Consider the following 25,458-nt stretch of genomic DNA (forward strand, 5'->3'; position numbering starts at 1 on the left):
ATTAATTTTTAAGCCACCAAGCTGAAATGCAATACCGAACCCCGGGCTTTGTCGAAGATTACTTGACCAAAATTTCAACCAATTTGGTTGAAAAATGAGAGCGTGACAGTGCCGCCTCAACTTTCACGAAAAGCCGGATATGACGTCATCAAAGACATTTATCAAAAAAATGAAAAAAACGTATGGGGATTTCATACCCAGGAACTCTCATGTCAAATTTCATAAAGATCGGTCCAGTAGTTTAGTCTGAATCGCTCTACACACACACACGCACACACGCACACACGCACACACGCACATACACCACGACCCTCGTTTCGATTCCCCCTCGATGTTAAAATATTTAGTCAAAACTTGACTAAATATAAAAATGAAATTGTCTTGTTTTTTAAAGTTCTATTCTTAAAGTTACTTTTCTCTAAAGTCGTGAAAGACGTTCTTGCCATGATTGTTTAACTGCTTTTTTCTGTGTGTGTGTGTGTGTGTGTCTGTGTGTCTGTGTGTGTGTGGGTGTGTGTGTGTGCGCGCGCGCGTGACGTTTTTGTGTGTATGCAGTAGACACACTAATGTTTTTAGTCTTTAGCGGTTGGGCGTTTTAAGCGCTGTTTTATATGGTAATATAGAATCATCTTTTTAACAAAACCAAAATAAATAAATAAATACTTTGAAACAGACCAACTCACACACACACAAATTATCAAACAAACAACAGGAACATTAACAATAAAATCTGAAACAAAACACAAACAGTTTCTAAAAAATAGAAACGAACTAAACGACCGACCAAAACAACAAGCAAACAGTTATGTGTGGTGGTTTTTTTAAACAAAAACAGTGTTTAAAACCTTCGGGTTTTTTAAGGAAGAAAAGTACCAAATCGCATACCTACCATAATAAATGGATAATCCTTTCATAAGAACACCTTGTTGGACGATAACAAAAAATGTCACCCTGACGCCGATAGACAACGACGTGATCAGTCCTGTAACCCGCGCAAGAATCAAGCCATTTTGCACACACACTCTTGCAATCGATGCGTCTCCACGCCTTGCAGAACCCTTTTTGCCTTTGAAGCCACACGATAGAGCGAGGGAGATAGAGGGATAGAGCCACCGCGTCTTCTGGCCGCCTGGCTCTGCTGATAGGTCCCGATCGGATTTGTGTCTGGTCGCTGATACTTGTCTGTTGGCCCGTGAGGGATGGGGCAAGCAAGAATGAGAGAGAGAGAGAGAGAGAGAGAGAGAGAGAGAGAGACAGAGAGAGAGAGACAGAGAGTGACAGAGACAGAGACACAGTATGTAAGCCCGTGAGAGACTGGGCTAGCGAGAATGAGAGAGAGAGAGAGAGAGAGAGAGAGAGAGAGAGAGAGACACAGAGACAGAGACAGACAGACAGACAGAGAGAGAGAGAGAAAAGAGAGACAGAGACAATGACAGAACTCGAACTCGAACTCGAAAACTTTATTGCGGAGGAATAATAGCATTAGGTCCATATGGTACTTTCTTACAGCTAGTCCCTACTACAATACGCACATAAAACGAAGTAAAGAATGAAATAAAAAATATTTAAAAAAAGACACCAAAAAAACAGAAAAGAACATCAATGAATACAATGGCACACCATTTTTAAAAATAGATGACACGTACTTGTAAAATAATGTCAGTAAAACAGTAAAACCTACAATCATGTACGGAAAAGTATCAAAATGGTGTTTGTTAATAGAAGCATACTTTACACTCTCTCATTCACGCATCGACAGAGCCAGAGAGACAGAGGGACAGATATGCCGAGACAGACCGACAGAAATAGAGACAGAGACACAGGAGACATAGATACAGTTTGTTTACCCGTGAGGAATGGGGAAAGCGACAGTGAGAAAGAGACAGAGAGAGAGAGAGAGAGAGAGAGAGAGAGAGAGAGAGAGAGAGAGAGAGAGAGACACACACACATATACACTGAGAGACAGAGACAGATAGAAAGAGAGAGAGAGAGAAAGAGAGAGAGAAAGAGAGAGAGACAGACAGACAGACAGACAGACAAACAGACAGACAGAGAGCAGACAGACTGACACAGACAGACAGGGCCAGAGACAGATGCATGGTGACAGAAAAAGAGAAAAACACAGACGGAGACAGAAGGAATGAGATTGTGATATATATATATATATATATATATATATATATATATATATATATATATATATATATATATGTGTATAGAAATAGTATCCGAACTTGAGGGGGACGTTTAATTTGTTGCCTATCCCGATTTGTGTCGCTGATACTTGTCTGATTGACCCTGGGGGACGGGAAGAGAGAGAAGGATTGAGTTCAAAGCTGGATATACAGCAGCCTGGACACTGTGTCAGCATTTGTTTTAATTGCATAACATATGTCTCCGATTTGTTTCCCCTGAATGGGAGCCATCTTGTTTTGGCAGCACTGTTTTTCGTGGCATGGTCAGCTTATACGTATGCTTTCAATCTCTGTATTATTTTGGTGTTGTTTGCTACAATGTAATTGAACATGCACTTTCAAAACTGTTACAGATAGACAGGATCACTTCATCCTTTTTAAGGTGTTTATTTCCTGAAAATGCAAGTCAATAGAAAGATGTATATTAGAAAAACAACTCCTCCCGAATATTTCTGATATAACAAATCGGCAGATTTATTTCATATTTTAATGTTTCTTTGCGTACCTCAAGACAGAATGATATAGTATACAGATGTGAACTTCCTGTTTGTGTGGTGGCGGATTATTTGAAGAAAAATGTGTTGCTGTGCGTGGCATTGTCACGTAAGTGACACAGGAGTAAAAATACTTTTTTGATAGTGAATTATTAGCACTAGTGTTATCAAGCGGTTGGTTATCATGCCAGTGAACTCGTCAGGGTCACATTTGCCCGTGTACACATACTTAATTATACAAGTCTAAGACTAAATCTTGACTGCAGCTTAAGATGACAGTTCTGATTTTACTGCAAATAACCTACCAATCTTGTTTGTTTGTTTATTCAGATTTAACACAATTGTTCTGCCAAGAAGAGCGACATTTTCTTTCAAGTATTGTACACTAAGACAGTTGAATAGCCAAGTCAGTTTGGCCCTTAGAATGTTAATAATGATGCAACAGAACAGAAACACACATAATATGAAAATAAACTATGTCTAGATGAAATTCAAAGCTACACAACGAACAAACACTAACAATCTTGGAAAGAACATGACAAATATAATGCAAGGTTAAGGAAGAAATCAGCCAAGCACAATAATAAAGCAGAGCTATTTAAATAGATTTCAAAGGAACAAGCGACATGAATTTAATCAAGTCAAGTCAAGTCAAGTCAAGTATTTTATTGTTTTGGGCCCAGAGGGCTTTGAAACAAAGATATAACTTTAACAAAAAAGGTAACAAATCAGACAGTTAATATTATATGTATACACAAATTGAGCGGACAAATACAACAATACTATACAACCAAATTAAATAGGCAATATACACTTCCATACATGCAAACAAAAAGAAAAAAAATAAGTTTAACAAAATCAGGTAAGAAATCAGACAGATAATATGTATACATTAAGCGGAAAACGATAATATACAGCCAAAATAAATTGGCAATACCATTATGCCATGCATCTTTTGTAAAAACACGAAACAAAACAAAAGCATGTATTACATACATATACATACCAATAAAGAAACTAGATGTGGGTGGCCGAGTGGTAACGCACTTGCCTCGGAAGCGAGAGGTTGCGAGTTCGACCCTGGGTCAGGGCGTTAGCAAATTTCTCCCCCCTTTCCTAACCTAGGTGGTGGGTTCAAATGCTAGTCTTTCGGATGAGACGAAAAACCGAGGTCCCTTCGTGTACACTACATTGGGGTGTGCACGTTAAAGATCCCACGATTGACAAAAGGGTCTTTCCTGGCAAAATTGTATAGGCATAGATAAAAAAATGTCCACCAAAATACCCGTGTGACTTGGAATAGTAGGCCGTGAAAAGTAGGATATGCGCCGAAATGGCTGCGATCTGCTGGTCGATGTGAATGCGTGATGTATTGTGTAAAAAATTCCATCTCACACGGCATAAATACAGATCCCAGCGCCTTGAGTCCGAGTCTGGAGATACGCGCGCGATATAAGACTTCATATAGATGTAACGCTAACATACTAAAATCATAACATGGGCTACAAATCTTGTTAACTTCATTAGTTTTATCTTAGATTTACAATTCATTAACTGTTAATCGTAGGAGTGTGTAGCATGTGAGAGCTATTCTGTTCTTACAGGCAGGCATGCAGACAGTCACAACACTCTTGGAGGGCATTTTCCATTTATTGGCATTTAACAAATGTCAGATACAAAGATCTGGATTGCTTTCCTGTAATATCAGAGGCACAAAAAAAAAACGCAGCTGCTGCAGTTGTATTGGGTTATCCATGACTTTCATGTTGAATTCATTCTTTTGGACAAGGAAACGATTTAACGGGCACAGAAAGCATACCGAAAGGTTCATTCGGATGACAGCATGTTGTGTCAGACCCGATGGCGCCAGTGGGCATGCTGCTGGGCCCAGCCCAGACGACCCAGGCGATGGTGAGATGTCAGGACTGGACGTCGAGCAGAACGCCGATTGACTCAGGCGTCGGCACACAGCTCTGGCACTGACGGGTTGTCCGTGCACGCCGATTGTGTTACGGGCTGTTCTTGGAGGCAGTTTCGAGTGCATCTCACTGGTAATGATCAACACGATGGCGATCTTTACAGGCTGTTGTTACTTGGGGCCTGCCACTGTTTGGCAAGTCGCGGGTGCTGTTTCTGGCATGAAATCGTTCCTGCATGCGATGGACAGTGGTAACATTAACTCCGAACGCCCTCACAATGTGCTGCCACTGACTGCCCAGCATCAAGTCTCCCGATCGCCTGTTGGAGCTGTTCAGTTGATAGTTTGGGCATCGCGTTTGTGTCGCGGGAATGAATGATGTAAAAAATGTGGTGAGTGCGGACTAGCTTGCCTGAGTACTCCGAACACCAAAAGCTGCTTTTTCGCATGTTGCACGTGCTGGAAGTAGTACCCATGAAGGTTTGGGGTCCCTGTGAATAGAAGCTCATGTGAGACCTAGATCATCGCAGTCGCGACACTGACCAGATTGCCGTGCTAAAGCAACGCATGCACAACATCCTAGTATCGAGATTTTCTTTTCATTTCAAGTCCATGAAGTTTGTGTTTACATACAATTTACGTGCGTTTCTTTTGCCATCGTGAATATTACAGAACTTCCACAAGACATCACGAATGATTTACAAATATAACGTCCTCAGACATTGACAAAAAAGGACACAAAATAATCCACTAAAATATATATCAACATACCCAGGTATCATATTCTTTCATGGCAAGAAAGCTTCATCACAAATATAGACTAGTTGGCCAAACCGAATCTCAAAACACCCACGGTGTCGTAGTTCTGATGATCAACGCAGCGCTTAATAGATTGGATAACGTTACAGGCGGAGAACGTTTTAACTAACAAGGTAATGGCATCCATTTCTGTTAATAAATCAGAGGTCTGTTTTTACATTTAGTTAAGTTTTGACTAAATGTTTTAAGATAGACGGGGAATCTAGATGAGGGTCGTGGTGTATATATATATGTGTGTGTGTGTGTGTGTGTGTGTGTGTGTGGGTGTGTGTGTGTGTGTGTGTGTGTGTGTGTAGAGCGATTCAGATTAAAACTTCTGGACCGATCTTCATGAAAATTGACATGAAGGTTCCAGGGTACAATATCCCCATACATTTTTCGATAAAGGTCTTTGATGACGTCATATCCGGCTTTTTGTGATTGTTGAGGTGGCACTGTCACGCCCTCATTTTTTAACCAAATTGAATGAAATTTTGGTCAAGCAATTTTTGACTCAGTCCGGACTTTGGTATTGCAATTCAGCTCAAAAGCATAAACATTATTATTATTATCATTTTTTTATTTTTTTATTTGAAATTATTTTTGGTACACGACAACAACATCCGACAGCAACATCAAATAACATCAGACATACAAAACTATGCTATATGCATCTTCAAAGAAAGAACAAACAAAACAAAAAACAAGTCGCGTAAGGCGAAAATACAATATTTAGTCAAGTAGCTGCCATTTTTCAGCAAGACCGTATACTCGTAGCATCGTCAGTCCACCGCTCATGGCAAAGGCAGTGAAATTGACAAGAAGAGCGGGGTAGCAGTTGCGCTAAGAAGGATAGCACGCTTTTCTGTACCTCTCTTTGTTTTAACTTTCTGAGCGTGTTTTTAATCCAAACATATCATATCTATATGTTTTTGGAATCAGGAACCGACAAGGCATAAGATGAAAGTGATTTTAAATTGATTTGGACAATTTAAGTTTGATAATAATTTTTATATATTTAATTTTCAGAGCTTGTTTTTAATCCGAATATAACATATTTATATGTTTTTGAAATCAGCAAATGATGGAGAATAAGATAAACGTAAATTTGGATCGTTTTATTAAACAAATATTTTTTTTACAATTTTCAGATTTTTAATGACCAAAGTCATTAATTATTTTTAAGCCACCAAGCTGAAATGCAATACCGAAGTCCGGGCTTCGTCGAAGATTACTTGACCAAAATTTCAACCAATTTGGTTGAAAAATGAGGGCGTGACAGTGCCGCCTCAACTTTCACGAAAAGCCGGATATGACGTCATCAAAGACATTTATCAAAAAAATGAAAAAAAACGTTCGGGGATTTCATACCCAGGAACTCTCATGTCAAATTTCATAAAGATTTCATTATTTGTTTATAAAACGATCTAAAATTGCTTTTGTTTTATTCTTCATTATGTTCTGATTCCAAAAAAATATAAATATGTTATATGTGGATTAAAAACAAGCTCTGAAAATTAAAAATATAAAAATTATTATTAAAATTAAATTTCCAAAATCGTTTTACAAACATGTTCATCTTATTCCTTGTCGGTTCCTGATTCCAAAAACATATAGATATGATATGTTTGGATTAAAAACACGCTCAGAAAGTTAAAACGAAGAGAGGTACAGTAAAGCGTGCTATGCAGCACAGCGCAACCGCTACCGCGCTAAACAGGCTCGTCACTTTCACTGCCTTTTGCACTAGCGGCGGACTACGGTCATTGTGAAAAAATGCAGTGCATTCAGTTTCATTCTGTGAGTTCCACAGCTTGACTAAATGTAGTAATTTCGCCTTACGCGACTTGTTTATGTTTCTATTTGATTATTTTGTAAAACTACTCATACCACCAAGTCCTGTTCTCCGTTAAGCTGCTGCAAAATAAACAGACAATGTTTATGTCCAAGTCTAAAATGAAAAACATCTTTAACCTCCTATTAACTCCAAAATCAAATTTCATCCTTACAAGCTCAATCAGAAAAACAATCAATCATTTGACAATATCAGAGGTTTAAATGGGTATCACTGTTGCACCACACTTTGAAGTAATCCCACACTTTGAAGTAAATTACTCCAAAGTGTGGGGATGTGCCCCACACTTTGAAGTAAACCCATTTTTTACTTCAAAGTGTGGGGGGATCTTCCCACACTTTGAAGTAAACTCAGGTTTTACTTCAAAGTGTGGGGGGATCTTCCCACACTTTGAAGTAACTTACTTCAAAGCGTGGGACTTTTGCATCGCCTGTTTGAGCCTGATGATTTTGTCAAAAAAAATGGCAAAGTCTTTTGGATGAGTGAACAGAAAAAGTGAGCGAGCCAAGAAACATAGTGATGTTTGTTATCAGGCTTTAAGCAATGTCCCATTGTTGAGTGTGACGAAAACTCGTGGTGACGATTTTAAAACATGTTGGGTCATGCGGAGACTATCTGGGAACAATTGGGCTAATTCGGCACGATTTTACAAGCATGGGCTCACTGTAAAAAGCCCCCCCTACAACATTTCTCCACAAAATGTCCCCACTGTCACAATTTCCCGCCAAATGTCCGCAACTGCGATAATTTCTCGCCAAATATTCCATCTGCGACAACTCCCCGCCAGATGTCCCAGCTACGATAATTCCCACCGTACCAAAATGTCCCCACTACGACATTTCCCCGCAAAATGGCCTCCACTGCGACAATTCCCCGCCAAACAGCCCATCTACGACGATTCGTCGCCAAATGTCCCCACTACGACAATTCCCCGCCCAGTGTTCCCCACTGCGACAATTCCCCGCCAAATGTCCCCACTACGACAATTCCCCGCATAGTGTCCCCCACTGCGACAATTCCCCGCCAAATGTCCCCACTACGCCAAACTCCCTGGAAAATGTCCCCACTGCGACAATTCCCCGCCAAACGGCCCCACTACGACAATTCCCCTCCAAATGTCCCCATTACGCCAATTCTCCCTGGAAAATATCCCTACTACGACAATTCCCCGCCAAATTGACCCACTGCGACAATTCCCCACCAAATGTCCCCCAATGCGATAATTCCCCGCTAAATGTCCCCACTATGACAATTCCCCGCCTAGTGTCCCCCACTGCGACAATTCCCCACCAAATGTCCCCACTACGCCAATTCTCCCTGGAAAATGTCACCACTGCGACAATTCCCCGCCAAACGGCCCCACTACGACAATTCCCCGCCAAATGTCCCCATTACGCCAATTCTCCCTGGAAAATGTCCCCACTGCGACAATTCCCCGCCAAACTGACCCACTGCGACAATTCCTCGCCTAGTGTCCCCCAATGTGACAATTCCCCGCCAAATGTCCCCACTACGACAATTCCCCGCCTAGTGTCCCCCGCTGCGACAATTCCCCGCCAAAGTTCCCCACTACGCCAATTCTCCCTGGAAAATGTCCCCACTGCGACAATTTCCCGCCTAGAGTCCTCCACTGCGACAATTCCTCGCCTAGTGACCCCTACTGCGACAATTCCCCGCCAAATGTTCCCACTACAACAGTTCCCCGCCTAGTGTCCCCCACTGCGGCAATTCCCCGCCAAATTTCCCCACTACGCCAATTCTCTCTGTTCACTCATCCAAAAGACTTTGCCATTTTTTTTGACAAAATCATCAGGCTCAAACAGGCGATGCAAAAGTCCCACGCTTTGAAGTAAGTTACTTCAAAGTGTGGGAAGATCCCCCCACACTTTGAAGTAAAAACTGAGTTTACTTCAAAGTGTGGGAAGATCCCTCCACACTTTGAAGTAAAAAATGGGTTTACTTCAAAGTGTGGGGCACATCCCCACACTTTGAAGTAATTTACTTCAAAGTGTGGGATTACTTCAAAATGTGGTGCAACATACCACTCCAGGAGAAATTTATTATATGTAAAATTAATTTTACTTAAATATTCTTCTACCAAATACCTTTTTCTCAGATCTCTTTTAAATGCAGCCATTGTAGGAACAGCTTTTGCATACTTACACTGATAAATAAAAAAAATGGCATTTATTTAATTAGTTTATTCATTAAAGTTGTCATTAAAAACGATTTTTCATTTACAGATTAAACAATCATGGCACTATATTCCTCATTTTCAAAAATATATAGATACAATATGTTTACTTGAAAAACGCAATCAGAAGTAAAGAAAATAGGTCGAGTATAATGTTCGCATGCTTCGCGGAGACGTGCGTGACCTGTCTCGGTCTTCGGGGAAGTTTACCCTAGACTATCTGAATGTAGTCTCGGCGATGACTGGTTTTTGGTGTTGATCTTTTAGTTTAACGCCCACAGATTGACTAAATGTTTGTATATCGCTTCACGCGACTTGTTTGAATTGTGAATGATCATATTTGGAGAAATCTGAGAATCGTTTTTGTTTTCAAATTATATTCTGTATAAGTATTGTTTTCATCCTGATTAATGTCTTTTTTTGTGTGAGTGAGTAATGCTCCAAAGGGAGAGGGAAAAGATTTGCCTCTGGTCGCTGGTACTTGTCTGTACGGGGATGTGTGTGTGTGTGTCTGTGTGTCTTTGTGTGTGTGTGTAGGGGGGGTGTGTGTGTGTGAGTTGTGTGTGTGTGTGGGAGGGGGTCTGTGTGTTTGTGTTTGTGTGCGTGTGTATGTGTTAGTGTGTGTATATATATTATGTGAGTGTGTGTGTGTGTGTGTGTGTGTGTGTGTGTGTGTGTGTGTGTGTGTGTGTGTGTGTGTGTGTGTGTGTGTGTGTTTAAGCGATTCAGAGAAAAGTACACTGCAGATATCGTCTGTATTCCAATACAAGTCAATCTGAAAACAAACACACACACACACACACACACATACACACACACACACGAGCGCGCGCACATCTGCCTGTCTGTCTGTCTGTCTGTCTGTCTGTCTCTCTCTCTCTTTTTCTGTGTGTGTGTGTGTGTGTGTCTCCCTCTCCCTCTCTCTCTCTGTCTGTCTGTCTGTCTGTCTGTCTGTCTGTCTCTCTCTCTCTCTCTCTCTCTCTCTCTCTCTCTCTCTCTCTCTCTCTCTCTCTCTCTCTCTTTGTCTCCACCTCGCAAGCGCCAGGGTTTAAATGCGTGTAACGTTAAAGCCTATCTCCAAGACGGTTCTACTTCACTTTTGTCCGTGTCTCTTTCACCCTTCTTAAATGTGTCTTAACAATTCCAAGCTCTCACATGGCAACTAAGACCGTCAATCTATAGGCAAAGACCAACCCTTGAGAGACATTATTTTAGGATCTTTTCAAGCACATGTTAGATCGATAAATAGTTCAGGCAGAATCACACAGCACTTTTTGGCAATGATACGGGTTCTAGCGATCAGATAGTTAGGCTCCACATTGCTGTTATTCTTACTTTCTGGAATGAATTTGTTTTGTTTTTTAAATCAGCTTCATTTTCTGAAAAAACATAATTATTATTATCATTATTTTGAGAGCTTATATAGCGCGAACCACAAGTAACTGTGCTCTTCGCGCTTTACATATTAATGTCTGCGGTGTGAGATGGAATGTTTTACACAATAAAATAATGGAATACTTTTTTTTTAATTCAAATAAATAACAACAATTAACAATATCTCATACAATGAATTAAATACAACTTATCGAGTACAACAAGCTAACTTTTTTTAACGTTTTGTTCTTCGAACACTCACACAAAAATGCTTCTTATCTATAACTGCCTATTAAAAATACGCATACAATTTTTTTACCAGCAAAATAGATGGTTTCAGCAGCAAATAGGAAGGAGTGAGCAGCGAATGTGAAGCAGCAAATTGGATGAATTCAACAGCAGAATAGATGAATTGAACAGCCAAGCAGATTTCTTTAACATCGTTTCATTCTTTGTAACCGCAAGACCTAGAGGGTGAAACATGCGGTTAGCATCACTGTACCCCAAGATAAGTACAGGGAAACCCTGCCATATCAACTTATACGTTGCGTCTGCATGGACATTCGCAGCATCAGCACCAAGTTTCAGCAGACGCTTGGTTGTCATGCACACCCTGAAAAAAGCCTCTTTCTGGTCATACGAACACTCAAAACCACAAACGAAAGTTACATCGTCATCATCAGGCACAGCTGTGCGAGAATCAGCCCATGCTGCAAGTTCACCCAGGGAAATTGTATGCTTTCCACATTCTTTCATTCTCAGACCGACAAGGTAATTTTTGAGCTGGGCTTTCGAAGGCAAGTTTGCAAAGTCCCTATTGCGCAGTGCTACCAGAATCGCCCTTGGTTTTCTCACACCATCTCTGAACAGAGAATCAATCACAGTCCTTGTGTCTGGGTGAATCCCTTTTGTAGGCCTTGGTGTAGTTGCGTATTTATTTATCGCAGCTAATTTGCTGTTGAAACCCATCTTTTTTGCTGCTGGTCCATCTTTTTTGCTGCTGGTCCATCTAATTTGCTGGTCCATTAAATCCCTGCCTTAAAAATACTTTCCAACGGTAAAAACGAATTTGTTTTTTTTATATATACTAACGCACATCTTTCCGATTAAGATAATGTGGTTCAATTTATACATAGTTGCCTTTTTCACCATTACAAAATGCATACCAAATAAAACATCACTAACTTTCAAAACAATCTTAATTTCAAAAGTACGAAAAATAAATTCTTCAATAAACTTCCAGAATTTGTATACAACCGGGCATTCAAAAAAGAAGTGTTCAATGAAATCAGTTACATCACAACAGTAATTACATTTATTAGTTTCCGTTACTTTCATTTTACACAGGAGAATGTTGGTCGGATAAATGTTGTGCATAATTTTCCAGTGTAAAACTCTTAGTCTAGTCTCTTGTGTTGACTGATAGGCAACTATCCAAGATCGTTCATCAATTTCTACATTAAACATTCTCTTCCAAAATCCTCCGGAACATGGTACATCTGTTTTCATATTAATAATCTTTTTCCTATAATCTCTGGCACTTAACACATTTTTGCCGTTAAACAGTGGTAAGGTAATACAAACATCATCAGTCATATTTACAACATTTTTCCTCATAAATAATGACACAGCAGCTTTTACAACATTATATTCAAGAATTCGGTTTGGCGAATATCCAATCAAATCACATATGTCTTGATATGATAATATGTCTCCCGAACGTACAATGTCAGTTAATACCAATACACCTCGTTGTATCCAACTTTCAAAAAATAAAACTTTGCCACTATACGTTATGCATGCATTATTCCATAATAAAGTCGGCCCGACTGTCCCACGATCGTAGTGGTTATTATCCAGCCAATATTTTAATACTGCTTTCCAAAAGTGTGATTTCACTAGGTCTAACCCTTTAAATCTTGCACTGTTTACATTCGATAAGAAACATTCAAAGTGCTTTCCAAAACGCAAATACATCATCTTTGGAGTGAAACTCCGATTATCATTTTCATTTGATGTAGTCAGTTGTGAAACCCATTGTAATAAAAAAGAAATTTGCATTTGCCTAATATCGATCATTTTTAAACCACCTTTTTCAATTTCAAAACATAAAACGCTTCTTTTCACCTTTTCAAAGGCCTTCCGATTACAATCTCTTTTTCGCCACAAAAATCTAAACAAAAAGGTATTGACTTCATTCAAAACACAGTCAGGTAATACAAACGCTTGCATAATATACACAAATTGTGAAATTAAAAACGTTTTCACAATACATATTTTCCCTACAATGCTCAAATTTCGCAATGGAATACTTAATACAACAAGAGACTTGTGTACTCTTGCTGCTTATAGTCACACCTAAGTACTTTTTCCTTTCACATTTAGTCACACGCACACATGAAAAAAATAAACAAATGAATTTTTGTTTTTATATCACAAAGACAATAAGACATTATACGTTAATTGGATCTGTGATCCAAACATGGCTTTTGGTCAATCGAGATGGCAGTTTATTTCCGTGGATAGCAGGCGTCGGTTTGTCTGTCTGTCTGCCTGTATGTCTGCCTGTGTGTCTGTCTTTTTGTCTTTCTGTCTGTCTGTCTGTCTGCCTGTCTGTCTGTCTGTCTGTCTGTTTGTCTGTCTGTCTGTCTGTCTGTGTGAAGTCATCGCCCTCAAGTGTGAAGTCATCGCCCTCAAGTGTAAAGTCATCGCCCTCAAGTGTGAAGTCATCGCCCTCAAGTGTAAAGTCATCGCTCTCAAGTGTGAAGTCATCGCCCTCAAGTGTAAAGTCATCACCCTCAAGTGTAAAGTCATCGCCCTCAAGTGTAAAGTCATCGCCCTCAAGTGTAAAGTCATCGCCATCAAGTGTGAAGTCATCGCCCTTTAGTGTGAAGTCATCGCCCTCAAGTGTGGAGTCATCGCCCTCAAGTGTAAAGCCATCGCCCTCAAGTGTGAAGTCATCGCCCTCAAGTGTAAAGTCATCGCCCTCAAGTGTGAAGTCATCGCCCTTTAGTGTGAAGTCATCGCCCTCAAGTCCGTCGCGATATAACCTTCGTGGTTGAAAACGACGTTAAACACCAAATAAAGAAAGAAATCGCCCTCAAGTGTAAAATCATCGCCCTCAAGTGTAAAGTCATCGCACTCAAGTGTGAAGTCATCGCCTTCAAGTGTAAAGTAATCACCCTCAAGTGTAAAGTCATCGCCCTCAAGTGTGAAGTCATCGCCCTTAAGTGTGAAGTTATCGCCCTTAAGTGTAAAGTCATCGCCCTTAAGTGTGAAGTCCTCGCCCTCAAGTTAAGTGTGAAGTCATCACCCTTAAGTGTAAAGTTATCGCCCTCAAGTGTAACGTCATTGCCCTCAAGTGTAACGCCTTCAACTACCCCCACTGGGGGCCTTTAGATGCAAGTTAAGCCTCCGCATACACCGAGAGATGTGTCCCCTTTGGACGTCACTATTTTTGAGATTTATGAGTACAATATGTACTTAGAAATGTGCTGAATAACGACATTGTCGTTTCTACTGATTCCAGTGCTCCAGTTATTCCGGCAAACAGTTCGTGTGTATGCATTAAAAATTCAGATCAAGCCATCTGCCACCTCATTTCACAAATGATTGACATATCGCACTATATCTGACTTGATATGCAAATGAGAAACTCGAGTTACGCTAAATAGACATGCTGTTCCTGCATACTATTTGAAAAAGAAAATCAACATACTTATGCAAGGGGTTGCTTAAAGCCTCACTCCGCCTCAAACGAGGTTCACAGAACGATGGAATCTTTCACGAAAAAGCAAATCTAACCTTATGGAACACACTTGCACTAGCATTTTATATCATTAAATGACACAGTTCGTTTGAATGGCTATTTAGCATGCGTAAACCACACACCAGTTCTCGTGGTTTATTCAACCGCTGAGCCGTGTGACCCACGTTCCCCTTTTCACATACGTGATGAATTAATTCGTCAGTTTGTGGTTTCAATTCGACTCGCTGTATCTGCACTAGCACGTCATTGTGTTCTTTTGAATTTAAAATGCAACAAATGACTGCGTGTGGCACGAACTGAGCGGTGGCGGTTGACCGTTCAAAGAAACTGGCGACATGAAGAAAATTCGTCTGCTTGGGCAAACACGACCTTGCAAGTCACGCTGCGGGGCTCCCTTTTTTCAAACTTTCAAAACTTTGAATTGTTCTGATCTTGTCTTGATGGAAAATAAGAATTCTTTTATGATTTAAAAATGTTTGTCTCACATGTTATCATTATTTAGATTGTATAAGTTAGTTCTAGCGCTAAAACGAGACTTCCGATATCTTTTAAAGTAAATCCGGCTGGTCACACACAAATAATTTTTTTGAAAAACACTCGCTCATTATGGAGGACACATATGATGTTCTCTAGCGGTAAGTGTTTAAAGGAAAGGGTGTTTGTACTGTGTGTAAAAGCCTGACAATGTCTGTGGCCAGAAACTGATGGTTTACGTGAAGCGGAGTGGTCCTTTAATTTAGGATTTTGAATTTAAACATGCTAAATACCCCGTTTTCTTCATCTTATCGCATTAGTTCGTCTTCTCTGTTACAGTCGTCCATGCATGCTAGCTGCATTAATTCCTTCTAAACACTGAACAAAAAATTGAAGCGGCCATGTCAATCAATCTGGGGAAAATGTAAATTGGAATTGCTCCGCTCTCTCATCATCTCCGCGCATTAGTTCGTCTTCTCTGTCAGACTCTTCCATGCATACTGACTCTCTTCCCTGCATGCTAGCGCTATCAGTTCCATCTGATCACCCACTCACACTCTTCCTTGCATGCTGACTCTTTTCCCCGCATGATAGCTCTCTTCCCTGCATGCTAGCTCTCTTCCCTGCATGCTAGCTCTCTTCCCTGCATGCTAGTTCTCTTCCCTGCATGCTAGCTCTCTTCTCTGCGTGCTAGCTCTCTTCCCTGCATGCTAGCTCTCTTCCCTGCATGCTAGCTCTCTTCCCCGCATGCTAGCTCTCTTCCCTGCATGCTAGCTCTCTTCCCTGCATGCTAGCTCTCTTCCCTGCATGCTAGCTCTCTTCCCTGCATGCTAGCTCTCTTCCCTGCATGCTTAGCTCTCTTCCCTGCATGCTAGCTCTCTTCCCTGCATGCTTAGCTCTCTTCCCTGCATGCGTAGCTCTCTTCCCTGCATGCTTAGCTCTCTTCCCTGCATGCTAGCTCTCTTACCTGCATGCTAGCTCTCTTCCCTACATGCTAGCTCTCTTATCTGCATGCTTAGCTCTCTTCCCTGCATGCTTAGCTCTCTTCCCTGCATGCTCGCTCTCTTACCTGCATGCTAGCTCTCTTCCCTGCATGCTAGCTCTCTTCTCTGCATGCTTAACTCTCTTCTCTGCATGCTTAGCTCTCTTCGCTGCATGCTTAGCTCTCTTCCCTGCATGCTAGCTCTCTTCCCTGCGTGCAAGCTCTCTTCCCTGCATGCTTAGCTCTCTTCCCTGCATGCTTAGCTCTCTTTCCTGCATGCTAGCTCTCTTCCCTGCATGCTTAGCTCTCTTCCCTGCATGCTAGCTCTCTTCCCTGCATGCTTAGCTCTCTTCCCTGCATGCTAGCTCTCTTCCCTGCATGCTAGCTCTCTTCCCTGCATGCTAGCTCTCTTCCCTGCATGCTAGCTCTCTTCCCTGCATGCTAGCGCTATCAGTTCCATCTGATCACTCACTCAAAGTGAAGACGTAACCGCGGACACCAACACGCAGTCACACCGTAAGTCTTTTCACAAGGACACGTAAGTGCTCCTTTATACCCCCCCCCCCCCTACCCCAACAACCCACCCACCCTTCAACGCTCCTGTTTAGTCTTTCCCTGGACACATCTGCTGAGTTCCAGTCACAAAAAAACTGACGTTCTTCTTCCGACAAATTGAAGCAGAATCCTACATGCCTTGGGAATGGCGATTTATAACCCTGAGATGCCAAAAGGCACAGTCTTTTCAGTTTGTAAGTCCTTCCAAATCGATTGTCCATCTCAGATCTGGTCAGGCTGGGATAAGACCTTCCCTCCTCTCGGACAAAAAAAGACCAACAATCAAAAGCCTAGATCCCCTGTGTGTAAAGCGATTATTTGTCTGATGAGTATATCGGATATTGGTGGCAGTCCGTGAAATCTCAAGTGCGTTATCTTATAACTACTATTTGCCCCTCATTGTCTCTATCAAAGCCTGTTTTTAACCGGTTGCTTTGCATGTGTAAAATAACAACACCTAGTATAGCGCGTCATCACAATAAACAAAAACAAAAAACAAAAACTTCAAAATAACAAGACCTGTTGTCCGAAAACCAAAACAGAAATTTTGGGGCCATGATATCAACCGAAGATGTTGGGTGAACGATCTACCCTATAACTGTATCTTGACGATGCAGGTCCGCTCAAGGCACAGCTGAAGCAACCATGAGTCTTTTTGTTGTCGCAAATAACGACATAAACAGTCAACAAATGTACCTAAGAATCCCACAGATGACTACACATATCTTTAGTGTAGCCAGCCAAACAAAACGTTATGCAGTTCGCATTTCCTGCAAAAGTGCAGTCAACATGTCCCGTGATCACGTGTTCGGCATGCTAGGAACCAAAAAGAATGTTTTGCGATTGTCATACGTAATCAAACACAATTTCTTGACATGAACTACCAAAGATGGAAAAAATTCTCTCTTTCGTCAAGACTAATAGACATCCACGCACGCTTGTTTTGAGCCAAACGGCATACCACACCTGCTGGCAGAGCGTGGGAGAGGCGTTTGGGGTTGGATGAGGCTGATTGAGAATAGGAGAGGAAGGAGGGGGGGGGGGGGTGACGTGGCAAGGGATGGACACAAATTGGACACACAACCAAGTATTTGCAACAAAACCGTCACCTAAAAGCAAGATGTTCTTATTACGGCCGTGGTTGGAAATCCAATACAATCAGCTGCGCCGCTGAAAGGATTCCTGAGGGCCCATTCACCAATCAAAAGGGCTCTGTTGTCGATTTTCGTCCCCTCTCAGTAATTATCTTTCGCGCCTGCAGGATTGTAGTGTTACTCCCACTGGAACATGACGCCCCATATATTCGCTCCTCGATCAGCAAACCTTCTGCAAAATCCCCAGGGTGTTGAAGAGATGCGCTTCTGCAGTTTCTAGGTCGACGACCGGATTTATGGCATAGTTGCGCTCTTGGACAAGAACTAATAGTAAGCTAGCCTGTTAACCAGCCAGCCGGCGGAGAGACCGACATACATTAATATATCAGGGCTGCCCACGAACACCAAAGCTAGAGGGTCCCAACTTCAATTTGTCATGGGTCTTTGGACACCCTAATAACTCCCCCCCGTGGAACTTTAGCGGGTCCGAAAAATACCAGGTTCATATTCTTGCTTGTGGAAGGCACATTCATCGCTCACACATAATGTCACAGTAAAGCACGCATGCACGCACGCACATACGCGCACGCACACGCACACACACAAACACGCGCACGCATGCACACACACACGCACACACACACACACACACACACACACACACACACACACACACACACACACACACACACACGCACACACACACACACACACACACACACACACACACACACACACACACACACACACACTCTTACCCCTGACAAATAACGTCAATCGACAGTTCTCATAGTCTCAAGGCAGCGACTGTTTCTTACACGTACTGATCAACTGAACTTGAGTGATTCGATCACTGCGCGGTGTCTTTTATGTAAGCTTTGACCGCTCTACGATACTACCGGAAGAACAGTAGGCTGTGAGGCGTGAACCACGGGTGATTGAAGGTTTCAATTTGGTGATCCTGCCTCCAAGGTTTTCCTCTTGCGAGAAAGTGTGATGTGATTAGGTGGGTGTTTTATTTGTCACGTCCCTCCTTTTATGTAGTCTCCAGGGTGACCCCAAAAATGCAACCCTTAAAAATGCTAGTAACGTCTATATTTCTAGACAGAATCACTTCATATTTGATGTACGTAACCTTCAGCTTATGCAGTCCACAACTCTGCACGTTTCTAGATCAAATGGGCCCAGTTTTGTGAATTCAAACAGACAGACAGACAGACACACACACATACACCACGACCCTCGTCTCGATTCCCCCCTCTACGTTAAAACATTTAGTCAAAACTTGACTAAATGTAAAAAAGATTCGATTTCGTGAATCGAGTCAACAGTGCGAGGTTTGGAATTGAGCGGTAGTCATACTTTTCTGATTAAACCCTCTTGACTTTTACCTTTTGAATTATCTGAATGTTTGAGTATATAAAAAAAACAAGTCGCGTAAGGCGAAATTACTACATTTAGTCAAGCTGTGGAACTCACAGAATGAAACTGAATGCACTGCATTTTTTCACAATGACCGTAGTCCGCCGCTTGTGCAAAACGGAGTGAAACTGACGAGCCTGTTCAGCGCGGTAGTGGTTTCGCTGTTCTGCATAGCACGCTTTTCTGTACCTCTCTTCGTTTTAACTTTCTGAGCGTGTTTTTAATCCAAACATATCATATCTATATGTTTTTGGAATCCGGAACTGACAAGGAATAAGATGAAATTGTTTTTAAATCGATTTCGGAAATTTGATTTTGATAATAGTTTTTATATTTTTAATTTTCAGACCTTGTTTTTAATCCGAATATAACATATTTATATGTTTTTGGAATCAGAAAATGATGAAGAATACGATTAACGTAAATTTGGATCGTTTTATAAAAAAATATATATTTAACAATTTTTAGATTTTTAATGACCAAAGTCTTTAATCAATTTTTAAGCCACCAAGCTGAAATGCAATACCGAAGTCCGGCCTTCGTCGAAGATTGTTTGGCCAAAATTTCAATCAATTTGATTGAAAAATGAGGGTGTGACAGTGCCGCCTCAACTTTTACAAAAAGCCGGATATGACGTCATCAAAGACATTTATCGAAAAAATGAAAAAAACGTCCGGGGATATCATACCCAGAAACTCTCATGTCACATTTCATAAAGATCGGTCCAGTAGTTTACTCTCAATTGCTATACACACACACGCACACACACACACACACACACACACACACACACAGACACACATACACCACGACCCTCGTCTCGATTCCCCCTCTATGTTAAAACATTTAGTCAAAACTTGAATAAATGTAAAAACCACTCCCTCCCCTCTAGATCATCGGTGATGTGATGACAGCAGTTACAGTTAGGGTCAGGGCAATCTCTAGACAAGATTGCGTTCGTGTCACTGACACGTTCGGAAGGGTAGTTTGAAACACTTTTTGGAGAGAAGGCAAAAATCGGACCATGTTACCTACAGTCAAGTAACTAGTTTTATGGAATGGTCGTGAACAGCAACTATGAAAATGTTTGCCTGTAAAGTCACACGTGTGCAATGACGCATACACAACCGGCACGGTTGGCGTAGTGGTAAGGCGTCCGCCCCGTGATCGGGAAGTCTTGGGTTCGAACCCCGGCCGGGTTATACCTAAGACTTTAAAATTGGCAATCTGGTGGCTGCTCCGCCTGGCGTCTGGCATTATGGGGTTAGTGCTAGGACTGGTTGGTCCGGTGTCAGAATAATGTGACTGGGTGAGAAAAGTGTTTCAAACTACCCTTCCGAACGTGTCAGTGACACGAACGCAATCTTTTCTAGAGATTGCCCTGACACTAACTGTAACTGCTGTCATCACATCACCGATGATCTAGAGGGGAGGGAGTGTGTGTTTTTTTTATATATATATATATATATATATATATATATATATATATATATATACTCAGACATTCAGATAATTCAAAAGGTAAAAGTCAAGAGGGTTTAATCAGAAAAGTATGACTACCGCTCAATTCCAAACCTCGCACTGTTGACTCGATTCCCGAAATCGAAACTTTTTTTTAAATTCACAAAACTGGGCCCATTTGATCTAAAAACTTGCAGAGTTGTGGACTGCATAAGCTGAAGGTTACGTACATCAAATATGAATCAAATATGAAGTGATTCTGTCTAGGAATATAGACGTTATTAGCATTTTTAAGGGTTGCATTTTTGGGGTCACCCTGGAGACTACATAAAAGGAGGGACGTGACAAATAAAACACCCACCTAATCACATCACAATTGCTCGCGAGAGGAAAACCTTGGAGGCAGGACCACCAAACTGTAACCTTCAATCACGCGTGGTTCATGTCTCACAGCCTACTGTTCTTCCGATAGAAGGGATATATTAAGTATCGTAGAGCGGTCAAAGCTTACATGAAAGATACCGCGCAGTGATCGAATCACTCAAGTTAAGTTGATCAGTACGTGTAAGAAACAGTCGCTGCCTTGAGACTATGAGAAGTGTCGATTGACGTTATTTGTCAGGGGTAAGTGTGTGTGTGTGTGTGTGTGTGTGTGTGTGTGTGTGCGTTCGTGTGTGCGTGCGTGCGTGCGTGCGTGCGTGTGTGTGTGTGTGTGTGCATGCGTGCGCGTGTTTGTGTGTGTGCGTGTGCGTGCGCGTATGTGCGTGCGTGCATGCGTGCTTTACTGTGACATTATGTGTGAGCGAGGAATGTGCCTTCCATAAGCAAGAATATGAACCTGGTATTTTTCGGACCCACTAAAGTTCCACGGGGGGGGGGGGGGGGGGTAATTAGGGTGTCCAAAGACCCATGACAAATTGAAGTTGGGACCCTCTAGCTTTGGTGTTCGTGGGCAGCCCTGATATATTAATGTATGTCGGTCTCTCCGCCGGCTGGCTAGCTTACTATTAGTGGGAGTAACACTACAATCCTGCAGGCGCGAACGATAATTACTGACAAGGGACGAAAATGGACAACAGAGCCCTTTTGATTGGTGAATGGGCCCTCAGGAATCCTTTCAGCGGCGCTGCTGATTGTATTGGTTTTTCAACCACGGCCGTAATAAGAACATCTTGCCTTTAGGTGACGGTTTTGTTGCAAATACTAGGTTGTGTATCCCATTTGTGTCCATCCCTACCCACACACCCCTCCCTCCCCCCCCCCCCTCTTCCTCTCCTATTCTCAATCAGCCTCATCCAACCCAAAAACCCTCACCCACGCTCTGTCAGCAGGTATGGAATGCCGTTTGGCTCAAAATAGGCGTGCATGGATGTCTATTAGTCTTGACGAAAGAGAGAAGTCTTTCCATGTTTGGTATTAGTTCATATCAAGAAAATGTGTTTGAGTACGTAAGAAAATCGCAAAATATCCTTCTTGGTTCCATTTTGGCATGCCGTACACGTGATAACGGGACTTTTTGTCCGCACTTTTGCGGGAGATACGAACTGACAAACCGCATAATATTTTGTTTGGCTGGCAACACTAAAGGTATGTGTAGTCATCTGTGGGATTCTTGACTGTTAATGTCTTTATTTGCGACAAAAAAGACTCATGGTTGCTTCAGCTGTGCCATGAGCGGAACTGCTTCGTTATGATTAACAGCTATTGTGTTTTCAGCGTAGCAATAGGGTCCGATATTTAGACGAGACAAGTATAATGCCGACGAGTCGAAGACGAGTCGCATTATACTTGTTCCAGTCTAAATATCGGACCCTATTGCGACGCTGAAAACACAATAGCGATTATATAGCTGTTCTGACCTTGAATTGTTGTTCCAAACTTACAAAATGACAGGTTTTGCGTCGATTTCAGGGTTTGATAGCAGACGCCGTTTCTTATGCGCATTAGTTTTGGGCAGGTGCCACACTGACTTTGGAAAACAAGAAGAGCAAACGCTCGATCGAGTCACTTTCGCAGTTCTGAATATTATATGAGGCATCAGATGGACAGGAAGAAATTGCTATTCACAACACAATGAGTCACGTTCACATAAAATTTGAGCCCGGTCACTTTTATAGTTTCCGAGAAAAGCCCAACGTTAAGTTGTGTGTTGCCGAACAGAAAAGGCTAGTTATCTCCCTTGTTTTTCTGATAACGTTCGTAAAAGGCTACAGATGTAAATACTTTGATGTAAAGAATAATCCTACAAAGTTTCAATCACATCCGATGAACTTTGTCAAAGATATAAAATGTCTAATTTTTCCTTTGACGCTGACCTGTGACCTTGAAAAAGGTCAAAGGTCAACGAAACCATCGTTAAAGTGTAGAGGTCATTGGAGGTCACGACTAAACAAAATATGAGCCCGATCGCTTTGATAGTTTCCGAGAAAAGATATAAAATGTCTAATTTTTCCTTTGACGCTGACCTGTGACCTTGAAAAAGGTCAAAGGTCAACGAAACCATCGTTAAAGTGTAGAGGTCATTGGAGGTCACGACTAAACAAAATATGAGCCCGATCGCTTTGATAGTTTCCGAGAAAAGTCCAACGTTAAGGTGGTGTCTACGGACGGCCGGCCGGCCGGACGGCCGGTGTAACACGAAATTTTTACTCCACGAAAAATTTACTCCGGAGTAAATATTTCGTACGAAATTCTTACTCCGAGTACACTTTTCGTACGAGAAAAGAACTCCCCAAGGCACGACAAAATTACTCCCTCCACGAAATTTTTACTCCCCATTTTTTTTTACTTCCAGTAAAAATCTCGTACGCAAAAATGGGATGCGGGCGAAGGGATACTGCCAATAAGTGATCTCGCGCACACGAATGTCGCGCTACCCTCCTTCCACCCCTTCCACCACCAAGACTAACAGGGGACAAGGGAGTAAATATTTCGTACACCTGGCATGGGAGGTTAAATTGCTCGTGTTGGGGTGAAGTAATTTATTCGTTATTTATTCGTCAAGGGAGTAACATTTTTGTACGAAATGTTTTATCGGAACTCACCTGTCTTGGGGAGTAATTTTCTCGTGCAATGGGGGAGTGCTTTTTTCGTAAAGGGAGTAACTTTTTCGTACGAAATGTTTACTCCGGAGTAAAAATCTCGTGGGAGTAATTTTCTCGTGTTACACCGGCCGGACAGACTAACACTGACCGATTACATAGAGTCACTTTTTCTCAAGTGACTCAAAAACTCGATTTGACAACACCGCTGTTAAACACCGTTTTATTAGTTCATTCGTATGCAACTAAAAGAAGTTTGAGGTTTTTTTAATTTTGAACAAGACTACTTATGAAGAAGACCAAAACACAACATAAACGGAAAACTAGAAACAACTGAAGAACTAGGATGCAACAAGGGGAGGAGAAGAGAACAGCTAATCGCGAGCAGACAGCAGCGAAGTTTTCAGTTTGGGTGAATGGCATTTATACTTGTCTCGTCGATCATGAAGCGAATTTTTCAACCTCAGTTATAAACGACTACATGAATGTTAGTGCCATGGGTTGTACATCAATACTTCAGAGGGGAAGTGGGGTATTTAGTGTGGAATTACGAGATAAGAAAAGCCGAATGCGAAAGTTTGTGTCAGTCGGCAACTGACACAGGCACACACAAACGGCTGTTCCGTTTTACTCCCCTGTTTGTACTACATCTTTCGACTTTGGGCATTTTGGGCATTTTGGACATTTTGTGGTGTTCATCCTGCTAGCCTATTTCTGTTCTTTTTGGTTTGCTTCGACTATGCTGTTGACCTAGATAGTTCCATATTTTATAAGTAGTGTTTGTCCGACATCATATTTTTGTTAATTTGTAACTACGTAGGGCGCGTAATATAAGTGTTCGCTTGAGTTCGTGTCCCTATTGTTTATCGTTGTATTGTTGTACCATGTCTGATTTAATAAAACATTGCTTAAACCAAAAGCACCCGCAAAATACATTTTACAGAAAAAGACAAACAAATAACCACAACAACAAAAAGCAAAAAACAAGACACACAAAAAAGATAACAACAACAAACATTTCTCTATTTCTCCCTAAAATATTACTTGAGTTGCAATGTGCTTTTACATTTGACCAAAAAAACACCAAAGAAGAAGAAAGACAACAGGCGAAAAGAAAACCTTCTAACTTGGGTAATAGAAAAAAAGTCATTAGTGAAAAAAGTGGCTATATTGCTTCCACTCTGTAACGAACTGTACATAACGTCCATCTATTATGAGTTGATATTTTTCTGCCTCAAACCGGGATATTTAGCATGTTTAAACTCAAAACCCTAAATTAAAGGACACCTCCCCTTAACGTAAACCATCAGTTTCTGGCCACAGACATTGTCAGGCTTTTACACACAGTACAAACACCTTATCGTTTAATCACTTACCGCTAGAGAACATCATAGGTGTCCTCCATAATGAGCGAGTGTTTTTCAAAGAATTTATTTTTGTGTGACCAGCCGGATTTACTTTAAAATATATCGGAAGTCTTGTTTTAGCGCTAGAACTAACTTATACAATTAAATAATGATAGCATGTAAGAAAAACATTCTTAAATCATAAACGAATTCTTATTTTCCATCAGACTTACTTGGTTTTGTCAAAACATTCATGCACACTTAAAAAGTTGTTTTTGGTTGTGGACTTACCTGTTCATATCTGCTTATCTAAGCACTTTAAAAAGTAGAAATTAACACAAAAGATGCGCATTGATTTCTTCTTCACAAAATGCCCAACAAAACCAAAACCATCCATCAGATTATTATGAAAATCGGGTTTTAAACGAAAATTAATGCTATTTATCTTTTTATCTCGATGGTTTGATCTAGATAATCATCACTTTT

At 41.3% G+C, this 25,458-nt stretch overlaps 1 protein-coding gene across 1 annotated transcript in view; it reads left to right on the top strand.

Annotated features, from left to right (window-relative positions):
• The first annotated feature begins 4,549 nt into the window (after positions 1-4,549).
• The window catches only part of LOC138970387 (uncharacterized), a 35,928-nt gene continuing 15,019 nt past the window's right edge, over positions 4,550-25,458 (top strand). Inside the window, exons 1-3 of the mRNA XM_070342869.1 lie at positions 4,550-4,600; positions 13,527-13,714; positions 13,849-14,126. Of these exons, the coding sequence (XP_070198970.1) occupies positions 4,550-4,600; positions 13,527-13,714; positions 13,849-14,126 (517 nt within the window). The remainder of the gene's footprint in view (positions 4,601-13,526; positions 13,715-13,848; positions 14,127-25,458) is intronic.

This window comes from Littorina saxatilis, linkage group LG1, assembly GCF_037325665.1.
Source record: "Littorina saxatilis isolate snail1 linkage group LG1, US_GU_Lsax_2.0, whole genome shotgun sequence".
In the NCBI taxonomy this organism is placed as follows: domain Eukaryota; kingdom Metazoa; phylum Mollusca; class Gastropoda; order Littorinimorpha; family Littorinidae; genus Littorina; species Littorina saxatilis.